This window comes from Phacochoerus africanus, chromosome 5 (assembly GCF_016906955.1).
Source record: "Phacochoerus africanus isolate WHEZ1 chromosome 5, ROS_Pafr_v1, whole genome shotgun sequence".
In the NCBI taxonomy this organism is placed as follows: Eukaryota; Metazoa; Chordata; class Mammalia; order Artiodactyla; family Suidae; genus Phacochoerus; species Phacochoerus africanus.
Genome location: NC_062548.1, coordinates 40,305,223 through 40,322,243, shown reverse-complemented (window position 1 = coordinate 40,322,243; position 17,021 = coordinate 40,305,223). Strand labels below are relative to the sequence as shown.

The window sequence follows — 17,021 nt, the reverse complement described above, 5'->3', positions numbered from 1 at the left end:
TATAACAGGTGTGTGGTGAGCCGGGATTCTGGCGGAGTGCAACATGAAAAAGACTCCCAGTAATTATAAAAATAACAACGAGGGCTGCTTAGCGAGATGGGCAGATGAGCACACCGCTAGCCAGAATGATAAATAGCGCCTGCAAATGTTAGGTCCCAGTGGGAGTGTGGGAACATATGGGGATAAACCACACTAAAAGTTGGGCACCATGGCTAAATTTTAAGCGGTGAAGGAAGGCCACTCCACTGCCAAGGTTTCTTTGCTTTTTTGAATCCTCATTTTACATCCTTCAGTTCCCCTTGTCCCTTTGTTCTATTTTGGTCCTAGAAGGAGTATTCATCTTTGAGGCTGGCCACGGAGTCTCCAAGGAAGTGCGGTCTAGGAGGTAATCCTAACACAAGCAGCCACCCTGGAATCTGTGAATTTCCACCCTGAGCTCTATTCAGTATTGTTGGGGGAGATGCAAACGAACACAGTAAATATTTTATGGAATGTGGACTTGTTGAGTTCAGATCTGAGATAGGTGGGTGTGCATACAAATGAGCATCTAAAAACCACCCTTTGTAGAAGGGGCAAACGATGCTCTCTGATGCACATGATTTAAAACGATGTGGTCGGTGGGAGGTTGATTTCGGGCTGGTGTTTCTGTGTCTGGGTCTGAATATAGTTTGGAGATGATGCAATCTGTGTGGGCATGGCTCTGCAGCAGTGGGCTTTCTCTGGAAGGGTATTTTGGAATTCTTGCTCACTGTTCATGCAGTTTTTCCTAGGACTCAACTTAGAAGAGGTTTGAGTGCTGGTGCCTGCTTCTTAGTAGATTTCCAGGATTCCTTTTTTTTTTTTTTTTTTTTTAAAGGGCTGTTCTCGCAGCATATAAGTTCTCAGGCTAGGGGTTGAATTGGAGCTGCAGCTACTGGCCTACGTCACAGCAACACGGGATCTTTGAGCTATGCCGCAGCTTGTGGTGATGCTGGATCCTTAACCCACTGCGCGAGGCTGAGGATTGAAACCACAGCCTCATGGATACTAGTGGGATTCTTAACCTGCTGAGTCACAATGGGAACTCCCCAGGATTCTTTACCTAGCAAATACATCGACATCCTTGGTAATGGCAAGCATGCAGAGGCAAGGAAATAGGATTTGGAATCAGACAGGTATGGCTTTGGCTAAGGCCCTCCCACTCAAGTAGCCAGGAAGGAGGTTAGCTCTCAGAGTTACACTTCCCCATCTGTGGGATGGGGTCATCATGAGCATCAGTCCCAGACACTCGTTAAAAAAGTCAATGAGTAAAAGCCTTTAAAGGGCTTAGAATGGTGTTTGGCACTTAGAAAGTTCTATAAAAGTGTTTGCTGGTACAAATAAGCAAAAGCTACCTCCTCGGCTGTCCTTTCATGCATGTGTGTATATGTGTATCTGGTGCTCTTATTGTGACTCTTGAATTAGCCCGCAATCTATTAGTCTCAAGGGACAGAAACCCAACTCTTAACTAGCTGAAGCAGATATGAGGCTTTTTGGAATCATGAAACTGGGGTGTTTGGGGTCAACCAGTGATAAGTGAGTAGTCACTTAAAGGCCTGGCTTTTGCGTAAGTGGAGGAGGTCGCGCCATCGTGTAGCCACCATGAATCCAGCTCACACTTGTAAAACTGGACTCCAGCCCAAGGAATATTTTGAGTGCTTTGCTACCTTAGTTAGAGGACTCCCCACAACCAGGGGAGTATGATTACGTCCAAATTTATAAGTGTATGAATTGAGATTCAGAGAGGTTCAGCAACTTTCCCAGGGTAACAGAGCCAGGAATGATCCGAGCCAGAATCTGAACCCAAGCTTAATGTGGGTCCAGGATCTGAGTTCTTACCCAATATGTTACATTGCTGTTATAGTAAAAAAATAAATTTGCTTTTTCCTAGTCCGTTGGAGACCAGCAGAAATATATTTTCCAAAAATGTGTCTTTCCTGGAGAGACAGCATGGCCGGGGGCTGTCTGACTCTGGAACCAGATTTACCATGCAAAAGCTCTGTGATCTTGGGCAAATTACTTAACCTGTCTGTGCTTCACCAAGGATAATAAAAGCACTTACCTTATAGGGTTGTTATAAAGATTACATGAGTTAATATAATTTGAAAAGATACATGCACACCCATGGTCATAGTAGCAGTATTCAGAATAGCCAAGGCATGGAAGCGACCTGGCTGTCCATTGACAGATAAAGGAGATATGATATATGCACACATGTATATGTATATTGCCATTGGTAGCAACATAGATGGACCTAGAGATTATCATACAAAGAGAAGGAAGTCAGGCAGAGCAAGACAGATATTATATGACATCTCTTATATGTGGAATATAAAAAAAGGATACAAATGAATTTATTTACAATTGGAAATAGACTCACAAACATAGAAAACAAACAAGGTTAAGGGAGGGAAGAATAAATGAGGAGTGTGAAATTAATATACACACTATATATATGTATAAATAAAATAGGCACCGGGGCTTTGCTGTAGAGCACATGGAATCGTATTTGACATCTTGTGATAACCTACAATGGAATCTGAAGTTGTACACCAGAAACTAACACAATATCATAAATCAGCTATAATTTAAACAAAAAGATCAGATGAGTTAATACCTAAAGCGTTTATAAGATGTCTGACAAATAGTAAATGATATATATGCTTTGTTCCCAAACTATTTAAAAATAGATTGTAATGTTGTAATGTAGAATCAGAAAGGAAATGAGGTCACTCAGGGTGGTTCCTCTTCTGATGTCCCCAGAGTGTCCCCGAAGGGCACTGCTAATCTGGGAAGTTGAAAAGCCCACCTGTCAGAGGCTCTCTGTTGCCACCAGCTGCCTGGCCATGACCTCGGGGAGAAACCATTTGCAGCGGTCAGCTCCTTGGCTTAATCTGTTAGATGCTCAGCTGTACAGCTTGGCACAGCTTACTTATGGGTGCCTCCCATATATGCCTTGGCTGCAAGACCAGACTGCATAGTCTCTGAAAACACAGGCATATATTTCCTACCTCCCCTCTCCCTCAATGCTGGGTGTGGTGGGTGCTCTTTGCCTCATGCCCACTTGCTGGGTTAATATTGCCTATTTTCTGGCCTGAAGCTGGAGGTGATTATTTCAGCTGGGAGAAGGCAGACTCTGTCTCAGGATGGTGGTTCTTTCTCGGACAAGAAGGCTAAGGATGTGTATTTGGATCTCTTAGTGTCTGACTTGGTTTTACAGTATGGGCTGCCTTCACTCCTCTCCAGATTGTTTGACCTTTTGACCTTCTTGAAAACCTCATCCCTGCTGCATTATAGTAAGAATTCTTTGACAGGCAGGGACATGTCCTTGAAGACATAGTGCCACTAAGCACGTCAACATGAGTCCACGTGAGAACGGTCCCCTGAAATGTGACCATGAGCCTGATAAAAAGGATTCTGACTCTATCCATGCCTTTCCTTCAGAAAAAGCATAGTGCGTATGTGCTGTGCATTTCAAAATCTGATGGAGGTTAAGCAGCCCCTCAAGGGTCCACAGATGAATTTCAGAGGGACCATCAACTCCCTGCAGTGATATGGAAACTATGTGCAGTTTTATGCGATGAGGGCAAAATTCTCCAAGTGGTCCATGTGTCAGACCTAAGACTTAGGAACCATCTCTTTACCTCCAGAAGAGGCATTTGTATGAGAAAGAGCCAAAGACAAGATGGCCCGAGGAGACAAGGAGACCAGGAGGTTGGAATGGTGCTTCAGCATCACAGATAATGGTCACAGCATCCTCTCCTTAGGGCTTTTTCTCCTGTATCACACCCTCCTCTTTTTTCTCTTCCCAGGGTCACTCTTTGCTGGTGTTCCCACCACCAGCCCCTTTCCACTGCCATTGGCCTCCTCTTCCTTGGGAGGTATTTTTCTGGTTCCTAATGACTCAATGGGGTGGGGTTGCCTGGGGGTGGAGGCCAGCCCATCTCCAGACCTTCAGGTTTTGTCTATCTGTCCTTCCTGGCCAGGGTCTTATCTCGCTTTGACTTTAATGGCAATTAGGATACTTGAGATTGAGGGAGGGTGGTGGGTAAAGGAGATAAGGAGTCCACTCGGCTTGAGTTTAGTCTAGGCCAGCATTTCTCGGAGTGTGTTAATGATTGGCACAGGCCAAAAAGAGAACTAAAAGGGTTTCTCATAGCAGTTAGGTCCTGGAGCTCTCCGGCCTGTTCAAGGTACAGCTCTGTCAGTTACTAGCTGTATTTTCTGGCTAATGGACGTCTCCTCTCAGTCATTCTGTTTTCTCGTCTGTCATGCAATAAACTTAACAGAATCTACTTCATAGGGGCTTGAGAGGATAATCTGAGATAACACATGTGATGAAATCAGTGCCGAGCCTGGCACCAAGTAAGCACTGAGTACACAGCCACTGAGGTGATAGTGATGATGACGGTCACAAAGATTCTGATGAAGGTGAAGAAACAGAAGGAAGGGAACAAAGACAAGCTGTAAAGAACTTTGCACAGGGACTGACATGATTTATTATTCTCAATAGCCAGATATTCAAATAGATAGCAAGATGGTTGGTTGGATGGATGGATGGATGGATGGATGGATGGAGAGGGAGGGAAAGAGGGAAGGATGGATGGATGGAGAGGGAGGGAGAAAGGGATGGATGTCTGGATGAATGGGTGGATGGGTGGATGGATGGCCGGATGGATGGCCGGCCAGGTCATCAAATAAGTTTTAGGTTGTCTGCATCAAACAAAGTCAAACAGATTTCTTCATTTTTCCCCTTGCAAGATTTTTCAGGTACTATTATGAATCCTAAGTGGGAGAGAGCACACACCAAATTTCCCCCACTTCTTTGGCCATGGAGTTCTTTTTACAATGAAGCATCTTATGAGGTGTCTGTGGTGCACAGCTTGCTTTGGGAGATGCCAATCCAGGCGCTTCCCCCCAGTCTTGGGGGGAAAGGATTGTGTAGAGCTCAGGGGGTTCAAAGCCCATTTCCAGGGAGCAGGGGTCACGCACATGGGGTTTGGGCAGAAAGACCCAGTTATGCATCCTAGAGACTCGTGCTATTTGGAGTAGGCTCTGTACCCAGCTCCTGCAGGGACCTGCATCACACGAGGCGAAAGAGGCAGGCCGGGCACAAAGCACAAGCTGGGGGAGCAGCTGATTATTCATCCCCCATTCTGAGAGTCCCCAGGGAGTATTTGTTTGCCTCAAGCAAGGTCAATACATTCTCAAACCCAGTTGCCATTCATCCCCAGACAGGTCAGGGGTCGGTTCCTGAAGCATTGTTGATCTCAGCAGAGATGATGTGCAGGGTTGATATTCTTAGATTTGCTCATTCAGCCAGTCAGTCTGGCTTTCAGAGGAGAATCAGGTCAAGAAGTACTTAATGATCCAAGAGGACCGCGGTGCTGCCTCCACCACTGGGGGTTCGAGTTTCTAATGATAATCAGCAGCTTCCTCACTTACAAGCCCTACTGGAATTTTCTGTGTGCATCTTCATAACCGTTTGGGGGCAGGGTGATACTCCTGGGTAGGGGTGACCCAGTGTCCTAGATTCTTTGGGTTATTCCTGCTTAAGGGGCACCATCTTCTTCATCCCCATATACCCTCAACTGAATGTGAGATCCTCATGCTTTGTTTTCAGAATGCTATCTATGCACAAGTGCTCATCAGCCTGTTCAACTGAATTTTTAGTTTGGATCCTGGAAGAAGAAGGTAAGTTCTGTTCTTATATCACAACAAAAGGCAAATCAAAAATAGCCTTGGTGGAGTTCCCATTGTGGCTTGGGTTTAAGAACCTGACTAGTATCCATGAGGATGTGGGTTCAATCCCTGGACTCGATCAGTGGGTTAAGGATCTGGCATTGCCATGAGCTTCAGTGTAGGTCACAGATGCCGCTCAGATCTGGCATTGCTGTGGCTGTGGTGCAGGCTGGCAATTGCAGCTCCAATTCGACCCCTAGCCTGGGAACTTCTATATGCCGCAAGTGTGGCCCTAAAAAGAAAAAAAAAATGGCATTTGGAAGCACTGTTTTATTTAACTGATTAATGGTTGAAAGGGAGAAGAGTTTTGATGCTCCTGGTCTGGAAGAGGTCTGATTTGAGCTGGTTTGATCTTTCAGACCAGCTGCTGCTAATGCCACTGTCACTGTGATGACCGCCCACACCCACTAGCTGCCCTGAACCGGTCCCCCAGCTAAACATGTCTGCCTGTGACTCATTTAAATCTCTAGATTACCTGTAAGATATGGTTACTGATCAAGTTCTTTTACAGATAATAAATCTGAGGCACAGAGAAGTTAAGTAATTTGTACAAGAACACACAGCTAGCACCTAGGGGTCGGGCGATGAGAAAATAGAGTAATGGCATAGCGAGACCTGATGCTTACTTGGTACTTGTCACTTGTGCTCTCCATGCATTAACTCATTGATATGTATGCACAGGACCTAGTTGGCTGGGATGTGCTGTCTCTTCCCAGGCTGTGACTTTCCTGGCTGGATTGATCCTCTGCTGAGATTGCAGATGAGGTGGCTGTAACCTGGAGAGCACATAGTCTATGGGAGCTTTTCCCAGGGAAGATCTTGCCTCCCTGGTGATTGCCTTGATGCTTCCATCCTCCCCTCTTCAGGGGACCTACCTGTCAGTCCTCAGCGTCAGGACTGTGAGCATCACGTAACATCTAGGGAACTTTTCTTTGAGTTCTGTTTCCCTTTGAGGTAAAGCCCTTCTGTGCTGTGTTCTCACTTGCATTGGCTTGGATTTGAATGCATGCCTGATGGTGAGTGGAATTTGTCAATTTTGGTTCAAGTCATTGCCCTAGAGTGGTCATTCATCATGATCTAGCAGAGATTAGGGGCATATAGGGGAGAAAACTAGTTAAGAAAGCACATATCTTGCTGTTTAACCTCAGACAAGTCACTGAACCTCTCTGGTCCTCCATCTCCTATGGCAATTCCCAAGTACTTACTGAACATCTCCTCTCTGCCCAGTCCTGCGAGAAAGGAGAACAAAATGATGGGGGAGGAGATAAAGGGGAAGCATACCTGGACAGGATGACCAGCCAGGTCTTTACCATATCGGGACAAAGCACTGCTGGTCTTTGCAGGGCTTAGACAAGTAGAGTGGTGATTGTGGAGAAGATGGGGAGGCTGCCTGGAACACCAAACATGTGGCTGTGGTTGAAGGATGGGGCGTTCATGGGTCATGTGAGGAAACAGAAAGAATGAAAGCTCCTACAGAGACTCCATGGGTGGTACAGGTTGGGCGTTGAGGAAGCTGGCGTGACCTGAGGATTGGATGATTAGGAAACCATTTACGTGGGGCATGGAGGACACCCTGAAGAGAAAAGAGAAACTCGCACTTTTTGAACACGTCCCAAGTGCCAGGAACCCCTGTGTGCAGCCTGTCATTTCACGGCAGCAGCATACCTGAGAGAAGGTACAGGTGTTTCATTTCACCCCGGGAGGAAACTAAGGCTCGGAGCTAAGTATCACATCCCAGATCAAACGTTAAAAAGGATGACAGAGCCAAGATCCCAACCCAGCCTCTCCACCTGGGGAAATTCATGCTTTTGCTACTGTACTCAGATGCCCCCAGGTCACTTGAGAAGACCTTGGGATTCTGTAGCTGTAAGTGGTCTGGAGAACCCTTGTGATTGCTACATAATAGGTAAATGCAGCTCGATTCACACTTGTCCAAAGCAATTGTTGTTCAGTTGGTCATTCTCTGAAAGCATTTTGGGAAACTTCATTCGTCTACTCACCATTCCAGTCACTGAGTGAAGAAAAATGAATGGCATGCTTCTTGATTTGAGTCAGACTACTTTCCAGAAGGTGTTATCACATTTAGTTATTATACAATGCTAATGTGATTTTTAGGACATGGGTGATGGTGCCATTAGTTCTGCCTTGGGGAGTGGGGAAGGCTTTGCAGAAAGTGTGTATTTGACCTAGGCTAGTAATTTTGAATCGAAGGAAGGAAGGTGGGGGAGGGAAGAAGAAGGAAGGGAGGGAAGGAAGAATGGAAGGAAGGGAGGGAGGGGGGGGAGGGTAGTTCTGCATAGCCAGCATATTTGTACAGAGCCCTGGATTCCTGCAGGTGTCTGACAAAGGCAACTTGCCAGTGTGGTTTGCAGAGAAGAGAAGTTTGTAGAAGGAAGGACAGTGTGTATCAGAGGATAAATTTGGAAAAGTAAAGCTGAGGACGATTGTGAAGGGCCTTGAAAACTGTAGGAAATTGTCTGCCACCCACCTTGGCCTAGAAATGGGGAGGTATGGGTAATTAAATAATCTGCGTAAATCCTTATTAGGAGATAACCATTGTTAATATCCAAAAGATAAGCAGGACGATGAAATGTTTTCAGAGAAACACTCTGTTCTGTGCTTTTTGTTTTGTTTTAATGGTCATTTGGCTGCTTTTCAGGAAGTAGGTAACGCATGGGAGGAAGTATCATGACACTTCCTGATCTGGGAGGAGGCAGACCCTTCCCAGACTTCAGGGATTTGGAGTCCAAGGAAATATGCCCCAAAATCTTGAGATCGTCTAGGCTTTCAAGAGATATTATAGGACTACATTTGTATGAGATGCTTCCATTTCAAAATACTAGCTCTTGGAGTTCCCATCGTGACTTTGCAGAAACAAATCTGACTAGTATCCATGAGGATGCAGGTTCTATCCCTGACCTTACTCAGTGGGTTAAGGATCCAGCATTGCTGTGAGCTGTGGTGTAGGTTGCAGATGCAGCTTGGATCTGGCATTGCTGTGGTTGTGGTGTAGGCTGGCAGCTGTAGCTGATTTGACCCCTGGCCTGGGAACCTCCATATGCCATGGGCGTGGCCCTAAAAAAGACAAGACTATAAATAAAAATAGTAGCTCTTTTTTATACAATACAGACAAGTCATCATCATCATCATTATCATCATCATCATCCTTATCTATGAGCTGGATTTGGTCCTTAACGCTGCAGCCAACGTTGGCTAATAGAATCTGTAAGGCAGGGATCCGTCTTCTCTGAATGCTCCCCTTTTCCCAACCTCCAGCCAACAGTTGTGTGTCTGTTCTCTTTCCTTTTCTTACATGGGTGTTTAAACGTTGTGTGGTTGCCATTCAGAAGGGCTGTGGTGGGCAGCGTTATCCTCATGTTAGCTCTCAGGGTCGGGGTGGAGATGCAGCATTGGACGGTGAGGTGGGGGGGGGAACCACTCTAATCCAGGAAAAGAAAAGAGAAATCAGGAGCTAAGAATGGGGCCTCATCATGAAAGGTGAGAGAGATGGGAGGCGTTTTGTTTTGTTCTGTTTGTTTTTAAAGGATGGTGGATGAGATGGAACTAGGGCAGCTAAAAAAGTAAAAAAAGTCTTGATGGAAATCCTTAACACAGGGATGATGGGCAGAAGTGGCAGGAAAGCTAGAAGTAAGTGAAAACGCCAAAGGGAACCAAAAAAAAAAAAAAAAGGAGTGTATACTTGTGATTCTACTGAAGTCTGACTTCCAGAGGTTTGGGTAAAATATATACTCTACATTAAGGGTCGGCAAATCATGGCCTGTGAGCCAAATCTGACCTTTGCCTGTTTTTCTAGGACCCTCGAGGTAAGATTGCTTTTCATACTTTTAAATGGTTGAAAGGAATCAAAAGAAGGCTGTTTCACAATGCATGAAACCTACAGGAAATTCAAATTTATGAATACATTCACCTATTGAAAACATTTTCAAACGAAAGCAGAAAAATTTTGAGTAGTTGCAACCCGTAGTTTAAGGTCCATGGCACCTAAAACATTTGTCCCCTTCCCTTTTATAGAAAAAATCTTGCCATCCTCTGCCGGTGATGGCCAGAGTGGAAATGATGCATGGTCCTTTGTTTGCATTCAGTTGATTTTGGGGGACTACCTATGTTTCCTTGGTGGTGCCAGAACCATCTTACCTGTTCTTTGTCTTTTTTTTTATTCTACATTTTTTAACTTCCTGCAAAATATCATGAGCTTAATACTATCCACTAGACATAGAGTAGCTAACCATCTACCATGAATCACGGGGAGCAAAGATGCATAGAATGTGGCACCTGCCTTTTAGTGGAAGAACTGGACCCCAGAGGAAAGAATTACAGTCCAGTAGTTCTAGAGGCTTCCCATTTATGAAAATGGAACCCATGTAAGAAAAAAAGAGGTTTTGCTTAGCGGTTTTCATTTATTTTTGTTTTATTGTTGCATAACATTTTGGTGGTGGATTTAGAACAAAGATACATTTCATTTATACCATTTCACAGACATGACTCCTATAGTCATAGACGACAGTGAAATATAAAATGAGAAGCAGAGAAAAATGTGAATAACTGGACCAGGGGTGGTGAGAACAGGAAGATGAAAACACAAATATGCAGTCAGTAAAGACCAATGAAATGGACAGAGGTGAACCTCTTATTGGGCTCAGAGCTTCCTGGCAGTCCAAGTGAAAAGGGTCACAAAACCATTAGGTTTTATTTTCAGAGAGAGGGAAAGGGATACTCATTACTCAGGAGCAGAAAAGCTTTTCTGTCATGGAGTTCTTAAAAAGGAAAGAGAAAATACCCTCTGCAAATGATAGAGCATACACATACACATACACACACACAGAGAACACTATATATATATATGATATATATATATATCATATATATATGATATATATATATCATATATATATGATATATATATATCATATATATATGATATAGTATATATACTATAGCTAATTATATATAATTTATATGTACATATATAGATATATATTTATATGTACATGTATAAATATATGTCTATATGTCCTACATGTACAGGCAAACTCCATTTTATTGTGCTTTGCAGATATTGCATTTTTTATAAATTGAATGTTTGTGGCAACCCTGTGTCAAGCAAGTCTATGGGCACCATTTTTTAAAGAGCATATGCACACTTCTTGCCATATTTTGGTAATTTTCTCACTATTTCAAACTTTTCATTCTTCTTCTGTTTGCTGTGGTATCTGATCCGTGATCTTGGGTGACACTACTCTAACTATCTGAAGATTGAGAAGGCAGTGCCTATTTTAGCCATCAAGTATTTTTATTTTTTTGCTTTTTAGGGCCGACCTGTAGCATATGGAGGTTCCCAGGCTAGAGGTCAAATCAGAGCCGGCCTACACCACAGCAACATAGGATCTGAGCCCCATTTGCAACCTACACCACAGCTCATAGCAGCACCAGATTCTTAGCCCACCGAGTGAGGCCAGGGATAGAACCTGCATCTTCATGGATACTAGTCAGATTCATTTCCGCTGCAGCACAACAGGAACTCCTATCAAATATTTTTAAATGAAGCTGTACTTTTTTTTTTTTTTTTAAGAACTAATGCTATCACACACTTAATAGACTACAGTATAGTGAAAACACAACTTTTAGGTGCAGTGGGAGGACAAAAATGTGTGTAACTTGCTTTATTGTGATAATCACTTCATCATGGAGTCTGGGGTCCAACCCGGAATATTTCCAAGCCTACCTGTAACATATTTCTGAAATATGTTAAAAAGCAACATAGTCATACATAGAATAATCTTTTGTACTCCTGTAACTCTACAGTTTCCAAAATACTCTAACCATTCTGCTGCCGGGAACACTCCTGGTGAAGGGTGAGTGGGCCTTGTCACTTCTATACTACGTTCAGGACACAAAGTCTAAACATGTGCATTTCTGGCCTTTGTGATTGAATTAAGTGTCCTGCCTCCTGGTCCAGCAGTCTTTCCGCTTTATAACACCAGAGACATAATTCATTCGGCCTCAGACCTTACCAAAATGAGGAAACCTACCCCCCTCACCCGCCCCCGGAAGCCGTCTCATGGCCATCCCGCTGTCCCACCCCCCCCCCCCAACTTCTCAGAAGCACAGTGTTGAAAGTCAGAGTCAAAAGCTAAAGTTAGCAACAGTATCAGGCTGTTAAGTAAGAGGGGTCAACTTGCAGCTGTTCCTGGAGCTCTCCGAATTGTAACAACGTGGCCACTTTGATACCTGAGAATCAATTACAGAGAAACCTTGTCAAGATGGCCAAAATGCAGCCTTAAATAATTGAATTCTCTGCCAAACGCTGTCCGGTATCGTTATCTAGAAATGTAATTATGCAGCTAAATCAAGCAACTAAAATTAGTGTAGTGTAAAAACACCTTGGCGATCTAAAAGTGGAGGAATTGACATTTGGATTTAGAAAAAGCCAATAGCTGAATATGTTTTGCGGTTTCTGAAGCTCTCCCAGTTTCGACAGAATCTATATCCCATGTCCTGTTTCGAGTTAGAGGTGGAATGTGGCAGGCAGATGCTGGGTTTGAAGGTGATTTTTCCGTGATCCCTGGCCTTGAACATGAGTCGAGTGGACTTTCTTCCTGCTCTCAAAATCAGGGAACTCTGCACGCCCACATGCTTTCCAGATAGGCAGATTAAAAGCGTGGCAATTTGAATGCTCTCTGCGCCTTCGATCTGAACTCAAAGACCTGCTTGTAGCAGGCATTGGTAGAAAAACAGGAAACCTAGGATGAGAGTGGCAAAAATTATACACATCATGTATTGTGCCCATCATGATAATGATGCCAACCACTTCACTCGTCGCAAAACCCTGTGAGGTAGGGCCTGTTGTGGTCTTGTTTTCCATAGGAAGAAACTGAACTTCAGAGATGCTCAGCAACTTGTTCAACGTCACACAGCTCTTAGGTAGGACCCACAAGTCAGTGGAATTCCCACTCAGGAAATCCCATAGGATTTTATCTATTCCCATGTAACTACTGTATCCCAGGCAGTAGTCGGGTGTTTGGATATTTTCAAACATTAGAAGGATGTCAAATATTCGCCGGAATGTACTTCTCATATCTGTCGTTTGGGTGTACATTAGCTATGCCTTTGACCTCTGGGAACAGGAGCCATCTCTTACTAAGAGGTTGCATGTTAATATGTGACAGTAGAGAGCTCAAAGACAAAGGCTGTTATAAAAATATTTTTAAAGGCTTCCAAAGTTCTATTACAGAAAGAAAGACTGCTATGGAAATAGTGCCCTGATCAGGAACTGAGTTTGTTGCCTGGCACTGCCTCTTACAAGGGAGGGGCTGTGAGCCCTGTGTTCCACCAGTGTGAGCCTCATTTTCCCTGTGGACCTGTAACAGATTGTAGCTATGTGGGAGACGTGTGAGAATGAAATTACAAAACACATGTAAATAATTTAACTCCCCTCTGTGTGCAAAGCATATAGTGCAGATATGAGCCGGTAGTGTTACTGTATTATTTGCACAGACCACCCCTTTAAAACTCAGAGGATAAGACACTCGATGCAGTATCTTCCTGGTTTCTTTTTGATCAGGACCAGAGGCTGCCCACATTCCCCTCCTTAGATTTTGAGTGGCAACCAATAACTGTATCAATTTATGTTTCTCGGTTTTCCTCTCTAAGCATCCCACTCAGACTTTGTGCCTCACCTGTGGTCCAGATTCATCAGAAAGAGCCCCAATCTCCTAACCTGACCACCGCCACCCCCACCTCCCGCCCCAGCCGCTCTGTCTCTCTCACTCTCGCTGAGAACTAAATTAACGACGAGTATTTGGTTAGTCATGTTAGGCAAGCCGTTCCCAAAATAGAACCTTCCATTTTGGTAGCTTCAACTCTGCAGCTGCTGTGTCTCTTCGTCGTCTGGGAAGAAACCTTTCACATGAAGGGTTGCTGATGCTGATTTTCTTTCTCTCCCCTCTCCGGGTTGATGAGCGCTCGGCTCCTGACGGAAGCGACCTGGCTCTCTGCTTGGTGGTGCAGAAGAAGTTGGGTCCCTAGATTCCCCCCCCCCAACTCTCCATTGATGCGTTGAGCTCCCGAGGGAATCATACCTTCCCGTAAAGCATGTTGCCTTCTCAAGGAGTCCTCCTGCATCCCTATGGCGTGCCTATGATTGTTCCAGCAGCCCCCTACTTCCCCGGACTGATCCAGGTAATTCAAGGCCACTGCTAGCAAGCAACTTAACTCCAGCGCGCTCAGAGTAATAATTGGAATTTTTATGGTTGAGAAAGCAAACACTTTTAATACAGGAAAAAGCCCTCGTGTAGTCAGTGGGAAGACAGTAGGAAATCAAAAAGATGGATCACCCTAATCTGGCTATTGACATCTCTCATGGCTGAATAAATGGTGTAGTTGAGCTATATTTGCTTGTATTGATCGGGCTGCTGTTTAACATTCATGCCTTTGCTGCAGGAGGTTGACCACGGGGCAAAGGATCTGCTCTCCTTTCCAGCTTTCTGAGGGACTCAGTCTCCCAGAGCAGATCATGAGGCAAAGCAACTGATCATGAGGTGACTTGGTTAAGAGCGGTCACCCAGGAAATAGAAGAAGTATGAAATCTGCCTTAATCCTATGTCCTCCTCCACATGGATGGTCTATTTTCCTGGAGGCGCCGGGACTACCCCCACCTTGGGTTGAGTGGGGGAGTGGAGGCAAAAAGGAACACTCCATTGATGGTTAATTTAGGAAGTTCAGAGATTATTCTAGAAATCCCTTACCAGCTGTTTACATCTTACTGATGGTAAGGAAGTGGAGGATTGAAATGTGTGTTGGTTTTACCTTTAAGGCTATTAATTCTGTGTTGGGAGATCGCCTACCAATAAGATCTCTGGGGCTATTATTTTCCTCATTATAAGTTTGCCTTTTTAAGCAAGTGTTGGCCTCTGGTGTGTCTGAATTTCTCTGAGGAAAACTAACATCTCACAGAGCCTAGACATCATAAGAAACCTGGATCTTTCCTGTTGTGGTTTGTTTGTTGTTTGTTTGGGTTATTACTCTTTGTAATAAGTTCTGTATCTCGTTTCTCCAGGAAAGAAAAACCATGTGTAGTTAGGATGTCCTTTTTCCTTCATCCTGTGCTCCCCTCCACGATGTTTTAAAATTCTTCAACACCCTCATTCGTTAACTAAAATTAAGCGAGGGTTCTGATCGAACAGGCATTTTTTTTTCTTTTTCTTTTTCTTGAATGTTGTTGTTAACTCTTATAAACTATAAGAATTTTGGTGATTAGAGCCATACAGGGGGCGATTCCAAGTACAAACAAAAACATTCTGCCATCCCAGATTAATGGCCGTTGCTCATTTCTGGAGCTTCTCAAACTGTATGTGTAAATAAATGGACTGCCTGGAGAATGGTCTTTAGCAACATGGGAATTATTCCATCCTTCCGGGCATAAGCGGTCCAGTGTGGCACACACAGAGTCTGAATAGGACTCCGTGGCAAACTGGAAGGGAGGTCTTTTGCTTCCACTGGGGAGAAGGTTATCTGTTGGAATTTTGTCAGACCCTCTGCCGCCCCGTCCGATAAATAATTACAAGCAAATCGTGCCCTTCACTCTATGCTGATTGATGCTGAAATTGCTTTTGAAAGTTCTCATAAGTTCCTGTTATAGATTAAGTGCCGGTGTAGGAAAAATACGGCACCCACTGAAATGGGTGAATGTAATCAGGCTTAATGGACTCGAGAGCTTGTTGGGAATTAAATAACTATCGATTTGCTGGAATGTTGCTGTCATTACGAAATGCCACTCTGGACGTATTACCCCAGTGATAGATGAGAAGACACACGGGCCAGCTGAGAAATTGGGGAGGCCCGATTTCTTCCTCCTTTGCAGAGCGTTTGAGAAGCATATTGGGTTATTTTTGGAAGGAACGAGTGATTTTACTTGCAAATCTTCGCCAGATCATGCTTTGTTTTCCCCAGTGACACCTCTGGTAACTAGTTACCTGTAAGTCAGGAAAGCAGTGCAGCGGGAGGCTTGGACCAGCTGCTGTGGCATCCTTCATCTTCTTCCTCTCCTACCCCCTGTGGATCACATTGAGATGCTATGGGCAGGAGAGACTGGCCTTATTTCTGGGTTTCTGAGACAGCCTGTGTTATTTATCCACTGGCATCAAGGAACTCAAACACTCCATTGAAGGATCATTTGCTAGCAGAGGAAAGGCAACTCAAAATGAGAAAAACCATAACACGTTCACACACACACCTGCATGCACCTGCACACACACACACACACGCCTTTCAGCTGATGCTTCCTTACATCCTGGTAGACTGTATCCACTTGCTTACCACTTCGTTGGTCCTGTGGGTTTCTTCCCAACTCTTTAAGACACAAGGGTTTTCCTTAGGGAATTCAAGTGCTACTCACATCTTCATAACATGATCAGCAAGACATTCAAATGATCCAGGATAGAATGTGCATCTCTCATCGGTAATAAGTTCCCTGTGATTGGAGATGTGCAAACAGAACAGTGGTGGCCGCTTGGAAGGGTCGTTGTGTCAGAATTCGAGATTCCTCTCAAGGTCATTCCAACCTAAAGAGCCAGTGATTCTGTGGTATGAGAATTTCCCCCTCATAATCCTCTCAAGTGCCACTGTTTTTATCGTCTGGTTTTTGTCTGCTCAGTTAAACAAAAAATAATTGATCGGACATCATAAGGGTCTTTCAAGAGAGTATCACCTCATCCTTCACCAAGGCTGTGAGGGAAGGTGTTTCCTAATACTTCTAGGGAATGTTACTCACTGGGGTCTTTTGTCCCGAGAGCAGAGTCAATAGAGACGACGGAGCCCAATTGCCCTCGCCTGGAAAAACTAGAGTGTTTGCCATAATGGATCTCCAGAATGCACCATTTGAATTCTGAATTTGTTGAATATACAGCAAGATGGATAGACTTTTTTCCTTCTATCCCTGTAAAGAATGGCAGAGTGGCTGGGGGGTGGGTGGGTATTGAGCTGAAGCAGTGTGGACAGTTTCATGAGTAGGGAGAAGCAGAAGAGGAAGAGGGCAAGTATTACAAAGTGCAGTGTGTGAGCATGTCTTCCCTCCATGGGTAAAGATCTCAGTCTTGGTATCTCTGAATAAGAACCAATGTCTGTTCCCACTGAACCTCTGTTTACTTCTCCATTTCCAACCAGACCCATTTCAAGTCCAAGAAACCACCGAGAGGATGTTCCCCAGCCATGGACCATGGCCACACAATGCCAAATAATACCAT

The 17,021-nt window shown here is 44.3% G+C and overlaps 1 protein-coding gene across 17 annotated transcripts in view; it reads left to right on the top strand.

Moving 5' to 3' along the window:
• RBFOX1 (RNA binding fox-1 homolog 1) overlaps positions 1 to 17,021 on the top strand; it is a 1,607,565-nt gene that overhangs the window by 1,211,605 nt on the left and 378,939 nt on the right. For 5 of the 17 annotated variants that reach the window (XM_047780549.1, XM_047780547.1, XM_047780540.1 and 2 more), the window contains exon 1: positions 13,618 to 13,959. The exons of 2 other annotated variants lie outside the window; for them this stretch is intronic. In XM_047780549.1, the coding sequence (XP_047636505.1) occupies positions 13,873 to 13,959 (87 nt within the window). In that variant the 5' untranslated portion in view covers positions 13,618 to 13,872. Of the gene's footprint in view, positions 1 to 13,616; positions 13,960 to 17,021 lie in introns of those variants that run through there. 10 more of the 17 variants (XM_047780552.1, XM_047780554.1, XM_047780551.1 and 7 more) reach the window with 3 other exon arrangements.